This window comes from Cibotium barometz, chromosome 60, assembly GCF_041138505.1.
Source record: "Cibotium barometz isolate CiBa-2024 chromosome 60, ASM4113850v1, whole genome shotgun sequence".
Lineage (NCBI taxonomy): Eukaryota > Viridiplantae > Streptophyta > Polypodiopsida > Cyatheales > Cibotiaceae > Cibotium > Cibotium barometz.
Genome location: NC_141105.1, coordinates 23,501,551 through 23,512,169, shown reverse-complemented (window position 1 = coordinate 23,512,169; position 10,619 = coordinate 23,501,551). Strand labels below are relative to the sequence as shown.

The 10,619-nt window shown below is 38.0% G+C and overlaps 1 protein-coding gene across 1 annotated transcript; it reads right to left on the bottom strand.

The window, feature by feature from the left end:
• Nucleotides 1-6,756: 6,756 nt before the first annotated feature.
• On the bottom strand, nt 6,757-8,133 carry LOC147605143 (uncharacterized). The gene is made up of 2 exons (XM_086793841.1): nt 7,474-8,133; nt 6,757-7,392 (listed from the first exon to the last, which is right to left on the bottom strand). The coding sequence occupies exon 1, from the start codon at nt 8,016-8,018 to the stop codon at nt 7,515-7,517; it is 504 nt and encodes a 167-aa protein (XP_086649967.1). The 5' UTR covers nt 8,019-8,133; the 3' UTR covers nt 6,757-7,392; nt 7,474-7,514.
• Between the last annotated feature and the right edge of the window lie 2,486 nt (nt 8,134-10,619).

Below are 10,619 nucleotides of genomic sequence, written 5' to 3'. Positions count from 1 at the left end.
GCAACCACACTTTGCATGAATACCTTGTCAAGTGGAAAGGTTTACCTCAAGATGAAGCAACATGGCAGCCCGCGCCTCTATGTTGGAGGGGATGGAACACCTTTTTGATGCATCCGAGGTGCATTCTTAAGCCAAAACAGAAAAAAATAGCTTGTTGTAATTTACTGTTATGAGGCATAAAAGAGGCTCAAATGGATGCAATTGACATATACACTTCTTAGCCATGATTGGCAATGTGTTGGGGAGCATTTCATGAACTTTTGGAGGTCTCAAAGGCTCAAATGATGCTCTTTTGGATAGCTTTGGCAAAAAAGTGTGAAGTGATTTCATGTTGATGCTTATGCAAACCATCCATACTATGGTTCTACTTTGAGCATGTTTCGAACGAAACATATTTGGTGGGAATGGTTTGTAAAATGAAGCGGTGGATATAAGTTGTACATATGAGGCCAAGGGCCAAGCATAACTTGTATTGGGCCAAAGGGTCAAGTATAAGTGAGGACATAAGCTTATGGGGGCCAAAGGTCAAGTATGGTGGACATTAATAAGTGTGTGAAAAAGGGGCCATGGTATATAGGCCAATGTGAATAGATAATCACAATTAACTCATACTAATCAAATTTACAAGCTAATAAGCTTTCATGGCAATCTTTTCCTTATTCCTACTCATGGATGGTGCTCCTACACCCATGTTGTCACTCCATAGCTATGAGTGGCCATATAGCAAGAATGAAGAGGAGTACTTGTTTCATGTACACATGGTTTTTGATATATTAAGAGCCACAACCAATTGTATGCCAAGGAGAGCAAGTGTACATTCATGGTGGTAATCAAAGTAGAGTACCTTAGTCACATTGTGCACAAAGATGGTATAAGAGTGGATTCAAAGGTGGAATGTGTAAAGAATTGGCCAAGTCCTACCCATATCACATAATTGAGGGGATTATTAGGTCTAACATCCTTCTATAGAAGGTTTATTGAGAAGTATGCTCACATTGCAGCTCTATTGATGCAGATAAGCTTAAGTGTTAAGATTTTTTTGGGACACTACATCCCAGAAGAACTTTGAAGAGCTGAAAAGTATGCTTACTTCTACTTCTATTTTGGTATGCCCATACTTTTCCAAGCCATTTAATATGAGGGCGGATGCATGTGGAAGAGGCATTAGTGTCATGTTGTTGTATCAAGATCATGGGGTGTTTGCATTTGAAAGCTGCAAACTTGATGACAAAGAGATGGAGATGCATGTATATGACCAAGAGATGATTGCTATCTTGCATGCAATCAAGAAGTGGCATCACTATCTCGATGGAAGCAAGTTCTTTGTGAGAAGTGATTCTCAAGTACTTCTTGTCTCAACCTAGTCTCTCTCCCAAGCAAAGAAGGTGGTTGAAAACCCTTCAAAACTATGATTTTGAGATCATTTATATGAAGGGCAAGGACAATGTGGTGGACTTAAGGATGTGGGCATGCTAGCCACCATCATGGAAGTTGATAAGGATTGGATTGTGGATATCCAAGAAAAGTATGTGCTAGATGAAGAAGCGTCAGATTTGATACATAAATTACAGCATGATGGTTTACCTCATTTTCGATTGCATAATGGGCTCTTATACTTCAAGGAGAGAGTGTATCTTGTACCTCATTTGGAAATAAGTTTTGGTTGAGATGCATTATTCTCCCATGGTAGGTTATTTGGATCTCTTGAAGACCTATTATGGAATAAGAAAGAGTTTTCACTGCAAAGGCCTAGGGGATATGTACACAAGTTTGTATCCAAGTGTATGTCTTGTCAACTCAACAAGAACCCCACATATAAACCCAATGGTTTGCTTCAACCTCTAACTTCTCTGGAGGGTAAGATGATGCATATTGTAATGGATGTCATTACTTGACTTCCTCTTACCAAAAGAGGATGGGATAGTGAGCCAATCTAGTTATAGAAGATAATCTTCAAGCTTTTTACAGTCGAGATCAAAGAGATGATTGAATTATCTTCATATGGTGGAATTTTCTTATAATGCCTCTATATGAGTCTCCTTAAGGCATTGTGTATGGACAAGAATGTATCACACCTTTAAATTGGTTAAATCCATTGATCAAGGTAGAAGTCTCAAAGCAAATGCTGGATGAGATAGACCATCCGATGTAGCTTATAAAGAAAGACATCAAGGCTATGCAAGACAAATAGAAGTTATATGCTGATCCTAAGAGTTCTAGCTGGTTTCTCTTAGCGTATGACCCAAGATAAATTCTCTCTTTATTAGGAAAGTAAAAAAATTTATTACCAAGGCATTTGTGGACCTTATGTTACTACTCAGAGGATTCAAGAACAAGTTTACAAACCTCTTCTTCCTACACATCTTAAGATCCATAATGTCTTTCATGTTAGCTTATTGATGAAGTATGTCCTAGATCTTACTCATATCTTGGAAGATGAGGAAATAACTATGCTAGTTCAAGGTCAAATAGAGTTGGAACTTGAGAAAGTTCTGGACATTAAAGAAAAACCTCTAAGGAATAGGATATTATGGGAATACTTAATCAAGTTGAAATTATTTTCGACAGAAGATGCCACATGGGAGGAAAATGAGGAAAAGTTTTAGTGTAAGATTTCCCCGAGTTTGTGAGATGAGGACATCTCGATTCTTTAAATGGGGAAGAATTTAAGATCCCTCTTACCCTGTTCTCTTGATTATAATGCAAAATTTATCAAACTATGTACTTTTTATAGAGAGAGAAAATGTGTTAAGCAATGTGTTTTGTATTTGTAGATATACAAATTCTTCTCAAAGCTTTAACAATAATTTTATTTAGCATGGGGAAATTTAAAATAAGTAAAAATACCGAGGTTTACATGCTTGCTAATTAAAAAAAGGCCTTGGGGGTATGTGCACATGTGCATGCACCCCAGCCATTAATAAAGTAAAAATTTAAAAAAAATAAAAAAATTAAGTGAAATGGAGGTTAAAAATGAATTCATCATGTGCCAAATCCTTAGTATGAATTTTGGGGATAAAAATATTAAGGTTCCCATGTTAAATAAATTAGGTGTGTGCACATTATTAAACTAATTGGCAAAGTGTTAAATGCCCAAGGTTGTACAAATCATAGTTTGGAAAAAATCAAGGGTAGATTTGGGTTGGTGGAAAAAGGTAAATAACTTATGATATTTGGAAAGTGGTAAGTGATAAATGGTTTACCCAAAACTATGTGTCTTGCTCATCTCTATTAGTTAACTTAGAAAAAAAGGACTCATGCATATCCTAAGCATTAGCCTAGCCCACAAATAACTCAAGCATGGCCTGCAAAATCTTGAGTTAACTGAACCGTGAGGAGAGCCCACCATTTTACTTTAGTTTCCCATAATTAAGCTTAGTTGAAGGTAGGCTAAGCCATCCACTTTGCATAGGTGGTTGTGCTTCTAGAGGACCTAGTTAGGTTATAAAGAACCCCTCCCCCCTTCATTTTTACCATGTCTTTTTCTAGAGGGCTACAAGATATCATTTTCATCATTATGGTCTACACTAGTACATAGGGTACTTTACCTAGCATAGGTACTTGCTGGATAGTCGATTAGGCTTGTACACATTTTTACCATGTCTTCTTCTAGAGGGCTACAAGATATCATTTTCATCATCATTATGGTCTACACTAGTACATAGGGTACTTTACCTAGCATTATGGTCTACACTAGTACATAGGGTACTTTACCTAGCATAGGTACTTGCTGGATAGTCAATTAGGCTTGTACACATTTTTATTGGGCTACTTTTTGGCACTAAAATCAAAGGTAAAAAAAACTCTTGGACTTTTGGAGGGCTTGTAGGTCTACACATCACCCCCTCCCCCTCTAAGCAAGGTTCCACATCAAAAATCAAGGTTATATTTAAGTAGGTGTCCAAAACCTCTCAAAAATTTAAAATTTTGAAGTATAATAGTCCTTTTTCTCTTATTTGAATTCGTTTATTTGAAAATTAAACATGAAAATTTTTTCCCTTTATTTTTATAGTGAATTAACAGAGAATAGAAAATGATATTTTAATTAACCATAAAAGTACCAATTAAATTGGTTTTAATAGGTTAGATGGTGAACCTTATTCTATTTAATAGGATTTTCTTGAATGAATAATTTATGTATGCTATAATAATTTAACACTTGCCTTAGAATAAAATAGACTAGGAACACCTTGAGCATATTCTTAAGAACCTAGTGCTTATAATTATTACCAATTGAGTTGGAATTTTAGATTTAAAATTACCCAGTAGATAACTCAATATTTTTTAAAATTATAGTAAAAAATGATAATCTTAGAGGTTGGGTTAATTAAATTAAGTTGTTCATATGCAACCTTCTTGTGCACCGAATTGTGCACCTAAAATGTGCATATGTCCAAGTAAGGTTTTAGCCCCATAAATGTGTGTTGATTTATAGGATTAAGACCCCTGGAATCGACCATAGAAACTATGGTACCATACTTTAGAAAATCTCTTTAAACTCTTTTATCTTTCTAGAACGGAAGCTTAGATAAGCAGGATATTTTTTAAGGGAACCCTTGATTTTAGATTTTAATTTGGGATTTTTTAAGAATATAATTGTGGATAAACTCTAGAATTTTTTAGACATGGTTAGAATCTAGTTAGATCTTAGAAAGATCCTAGAGAGAGAATGGGCTCTTCTAGTCCTATGGGGTTGGAAGGGTTTAAGCTGAGCCTATGGACCTAGTTGAAGTTGATGACAGATTAAAACAATGAAAAGTAGACCCAAGATTGAGGATGCTTTCAAAATTGAGACCAAATTTGTCCCTAAACATAGAAACTTGGAAAAAACTGGGAATTAGTTTTACATTGTAATAAATTTTAGCAAAAAATAAGGTAGAATAGTCACCTTCATAGTCAAGGAATAAGATGTTGTGTTGAACCCAGGGGAGCATTGATGACTCTTATTTCTAAGAATTATGAAGAAGATATTTATTTAGAGGAATTGTACTTAATTCTAACCGTAAGGTCTATTCTAGTCTAGCTAAGTTGAGAAAGTTGTTGGGGTAGTCGAGCGATAGGACATTGATGTATGGACGCCCCGAATGAGTCGCTCTACACTTAGTATAGTCTTCTACAGTTCTTTAGAATTATTAGGGATAAAGGTCTCACAAGGTCTAAACTGCATTGGAGCATAAATGATGCCTTACTTTGTATAAGGTCTAAAATGTGGGGGTGGATTCAATATCCACATGAAATGACATTCTAACCTTCTTATAGTGATAAAACTAATTTGAGCCCCTAGATTCTCATTTAAATCAATCTAACGTTGCAAGGAAGTAGGAACCAAAACATGCTAGTAGTGGTGTTGACTAGAGCCAAAGATAGATGAAGGAGATTTCTCCATCATGAGCTAGAAAACATTGGCATAAAATAACAAAAAAAAACTCATATGATTGCAAAGGTATTGACATAAGGTAGGAGATCTATAAAATTGCCACATGAAACCTCATGCAAAGGTGGGCAAAAAATGATCTCCAAGCTATGATGAGGGCACCATTTGAGCACTTAGAATGCACACTTTGTGATTTCTTGGCTCTTATTTTCAAAGATGCAGGCAAGGGCTTATCCAAAATTCTCAAAATTCCCAAATCAATTTCCCCCTCGCTTATCCAAAATTTTCAATTTCTCCTAAATCAACTACCCCCTCACTAATTAGTTAACTACTTAGTCCATTTATTTTCATTTTTTCTTCTCCAATAACATATTTCCCTTCCCTCTCATTGTAAACTCTCCTACCCATAAAATAGCCCTATTTGAGTAGTTTTTTATAGGACTTAAAATTCCTTATTTTTGTTAATCTCTCTCTCTCTCTCTCTCTCTCTCTCTCTCTCTCTCTCTCTCTCTCTCTCTCTCTCTCTCTCTCTCATGGCCGTCACACTCCCATCTCTCTTCTTGCTCTCTATATATCTCTCTACATTGCTCTCGCCACTCTCTCTAGCTCACTTGCTCATCATCATGACTGAATGACATATTTTTATGTCGAATTCACTCAAAAGTGAAGTATCAAATTAATTCAAAGTGGTTGATAAACATGGCCAAGGAAAGTAACAACCTGCTTGTTGAGGAGAAGCAAAGAACATTGTGCCCTGCATATCAAATCACTTGCTCATGCTCTTATTGCTACCCCCAAGAGAGAGAGAGAGAGAGAGAGAGAGAGAGAGAGAGAGAGAGAGAGAGAGAGAGAGAGTTCCTATGCAAGAAAGTTTCTTCTTATGCCATTTTCTCCATTGATGACAATAAAGGTGTAGTGCTCATGCTGGACGAAACTAGCTATTGTCTCTATTGCAAACACTATCAAGTGGGACTTGAGGTGAAGATCAAAGAAAAGCTTGGACTGCAGGGTTGATGCTATGCTTATTGGGTTTGTCACCGTAGGTTAGATATTTCCAATGTAAGTTGAAGATGAGGACTGGCTAGTTGGAGTGCATGTAAGTGCTATGTCTACTAAGGCTTGTTAGAGCTCATCAAGGAGAGAGAGAGAGAGAGAGAGAGAGAGAGAGAGAGAGAGAGAGAGAGAGAGAGAGAGAGAGAGAGATTTCTCCTCAGTGCTCCCCCATGCGCAAGCAAGCACAGACATGGGGAGGGAGAGAAAAAGAAGGGGACAATGCCGTGAATGATGCATGCAAGAATTTCCCAAATAGAAAAATAGAACAATCTAGTCATACTATTTTCACAACCTTTTTGCAAATAGTTTTGAAAAAAACGTAGAACAACTTTGTTCCGTGAAATTATTAATTAATTAATAGATCACAAAAAAACAACATTTTGGTGTCGTATTAGCATGGCCTTTAGAGGGCATCAAAGCGTTGTAAACCTTCTAGAGAAGGCCTCTTAGAAAATCGGGTTGCAAAAAAGGAGGTCAGTATTATTTTGAGAATGTCTCTAAATTTTAGAGATAAACATAGATATTTAGAGAAGGCATCGTAGAAAATGGGGTTGCAAATAAACATACATATTTGGAGAAGGCATTGTAGAAAATGGCATGTGGACAGCCCATTTCCTCACTAAAAAATAAGTTAAAAAATCCGTTGCAATACAAAAAAAAAAAGAGAGGTCATTTTATTAATTTGGAGATTTCTCTAAATTTTAGAGAGAGTCATACATAATTAGTTAAATTTTGGAAAGTCAAGCTAGAAGATTGCCTTCAAATAATTCAATAGAAGGTTAGGGGTAGGCTGTCATCAAATTTGTTGACCCCATGATGAGAGAGAGAGAGAGAGAGAGAGAGAGAGGGGGGGGTATTAACGTCTGTAGAATGCAACGCTAGGGCATAAACAACTAACGATGGGACTTGAACTCAAGTGGATCATGGCCTTTTATAAGGGCCCTTGTACTAGCCAATCTGCCCCACTTGTGGGTGGCAGAAAGGGGGAGAGAGAGAGAATACATTACCTTATCTTTTCATCATGGTTGCAAATTCAGAGAAATTACCTTGTGGGTGGCAGAAAGGGAGAGAGAGAGAATACATTACCTTATCTTTTCATCATGGTTGCAAATTCAGAGAAATTAACCTCACCATCACCGTCGGTGTCCACTTTCCTAATCATGCTTTGGATGCGAGAGAAGCTTGCAGCAGCAGAAGAAGAGCCCAGCAAGCCAAGCTCGCACAGAGTGGCTCCCAACTCAGCGGGAGAGATGAAGCCATTCCCATCTTTATCAAACACACGGAAAGCTTCCTTCATCTCACCACCACCTTCATCATCCCCACCATCTCTCTTGCCTGCATCGGATCCCAAGCTTTCTGTGAGAGCCGCAAACTCGTTGAAATCCAAGCGCCCATCTTCGTCCCCATCGCAGCTCCTCACCAGCTTTACCAATCCCTCCCTTGTCAGCTGCAGCCCTAATTTCTTCATCCACTCGCACAGCTCTTCCAGTGTGAGGAAGCCATCGTTGTTCTCATCAAAGGCATCAAAGACCATGCGGAGTCTGTCCAATTCTTCAGAACTCATGGCGGGCTTAGGATCATTTGTCGTCATTTTGGGTGGTGGCCTGCAAAGACAGTGTTGTTCTAAGGTTGCCTAAGTGCTAATATCATACCATTGCTCAATTGCAGAGAGAGACGGTGTTGTTCTAAGGTGCCTAAGGTTGCCTAAGGTGCTAATAAAGACCATTGTTCAATTGCAGAGAGACAGTGCTGTTCTAAGGTCGCCTAAGGTGCTAATACTAAGCAAAAGGTTAGCCTACAAAGAGGATAAGAACTAGTGAGACAGTGTTGTTCTAAGGTTGCTACCCTACAAAGGGCATCATGATATAAAATGGAGGTTTGGATAAGAAGTCTTTATATCTCCAAAGTGTCCCAACTTGCACCTTGCCCACCACCACACGCCTCTTCCAAATTCTTACCTTACCTTTCTCCTCTTCAATGTCAAGAGAAAAACCTTGTCTCTTACCTCTTGAATCCAAAGGCCATCTTTTGACTTATTGCCCATAGGAATGCCAAATTCTTACCTTACCTTTCCCTTCAATGTCGAGAGAAAAACCTTGCCTCTCCCTCTTGAATCCAAAGGCCATCTTTTGACCTATTGCCCATAGGCATGCCCATTTACACCCCTTATTCAATGTCGACAGGCACAATGACCACCCGCGTTTGTTGGCTCCAACAATGACCACCCGCTTTTGTACAATGACCACTCATGTTTGTACAATGACCACTCATGTTTGTTGCCTCCAATAGTATCCAATCTTACACTATGGATGGATAAATCTCATCCCCATCAAAATCTTGTCTAGCCACATCTAGTGGGTGGTTTTAATGTTTCTACATTTGCCTTTATGAAGGGTGATAAGGAAGAAGAAAAAAGAAACAAGGGGCAAGAAAAAGAAAGGAAATAGCCATGCTGAGGCCAAGGATGAAAAATATGGGACAAGGATTGTTGGGATATTGAAAGAACATGTTGTGGAAAACTTTTCAACCTTCCATTTTTGTTTTAGTTATAACACACTAATTATGGCGAATAGGGATCTTAAAATAACCATTAGACTTGTCAAAAATACAAATACCACAACTTCAAGTGGGAGTCCCATTTGCATCCATTTACAATAAGTTTCCTCTATGGGCTACCATATTGGTGAAGATAATCTCATTAATAATTTTTTATCTTTCTATTCTAAAGCCTTTGTACCTCACTTTAAAAGAAAAGAATCAAAAGGTATATCTTTTATCATTAAACCCATTTATTAGCTAGTTTGTTGTTACATCATAGCTCTATGATATCGCCCTATATATATATATATATATATATATATATATATATATATATATATATATATATATATGTACATATATATGCAAATAAGGCTTTCATAGCTTTGAATGGTACAAGGGTGTGCCTAGGGTAGAATCTTTTATTACTAGTTACTCTCACTACTAGACAAGAGTCCACATCTAGGTAGGACCACAACACAAGAGTGAATGCAGAATAGATAAGGATAAGAAGAATGAAACAAAATTAAGACAAAGACCATTCCATGTGTCATTTTTGAGTAATAGTTTGATCATACAATAAAATTCCTTAGCAAGAGCTCTGCTCATGAACTGCTCAGTCAACTCTCCCATATTTCTATTCCGTATTGTTCCTCTCCTTCGAGCCTAAGTAGACCCACATGATTCTTGAACTATCCAGGTGAAACACACCCTTGCTACAATCTTAGTCGGGTAGATGATAATGACTGAAATCACAGGCACAACAGATGAGGACCGACAAAAGCAAATGCATTTTGTGGTGGAGATGATCAATCTCACCCACAAACCATATTGCATGTCAAGGAAGTGAAGGCTGATGAGGATGGAATGAAGGTGGCATGGGCAGAGGCCTTGTATTACAACCTGAAGGACCAGTTAGGGAAACTCAACCACCCAAACACAAAAATAAAAATTAGCCCATATTTGACAGCCCTATTTAAGGCGCAAGCATGAGCCAGAAAAGGTAAGGAGAAAGGCCACAAAGAGGATGTAAGCATTGTCGTTTGCTATTGTTAATCCCATTTTGGATTATCAAACATGCTCCTCCATTTGAGGACATTAATAAGTGTCATGTAAAGGCATTATAGAGGTTATACATTATGAGATATTGCCCAGCCAAGGCTTTAGTTAGTGAGTTTTGGGCACCCAAGTGTGAATAAGGGCCAATTGCCATATAAGAAAATTTCTTATAATAGAAACACACAACCCCCCTTTGTGCTTTGAGAGCTCTTGTCTTGTCTTGTGTTTGAGAGAGAGAGAGAGTGTGTGTGTGTGTGTGTACTCTCGTGCATGTGCCTTTTCTATGCTTATGTATGGGAGAGTGAGAGGACGATTTCCTTGCCATTGTGGTGTGAGCGACTTTGCGGTGACAGAGTGGTTTTGGAGATTGAAGGATTGGAGCTTCCAAAAGTGAGATTGGAGAGCCTAGAGGGACGTGATCTCAAAGCCTTGGTAAGTACCCCACGATGGTTGTTGTCTATTGCTTCTTTCGATTGTGAATGTGTGGATTTCTCTTGGGAGGTGGAGTAGGCCATAACATTTTTGGCACCGCTACTGGGGAACTGCCATTGTTTCTTCCATCTTCTTAGAGCTCCAGCTCCCATTATGCAAGATT

What these genes read in the sequence shown, in the direction of transcription:
- LOC147605143 (XM_086793841.1), bottom strand. Translation starts at nt 8,018, where the DNA reads ATGACGACAAATGATCCTAAGCCCGCCATGAGTTCTGAAGAATTGGAC.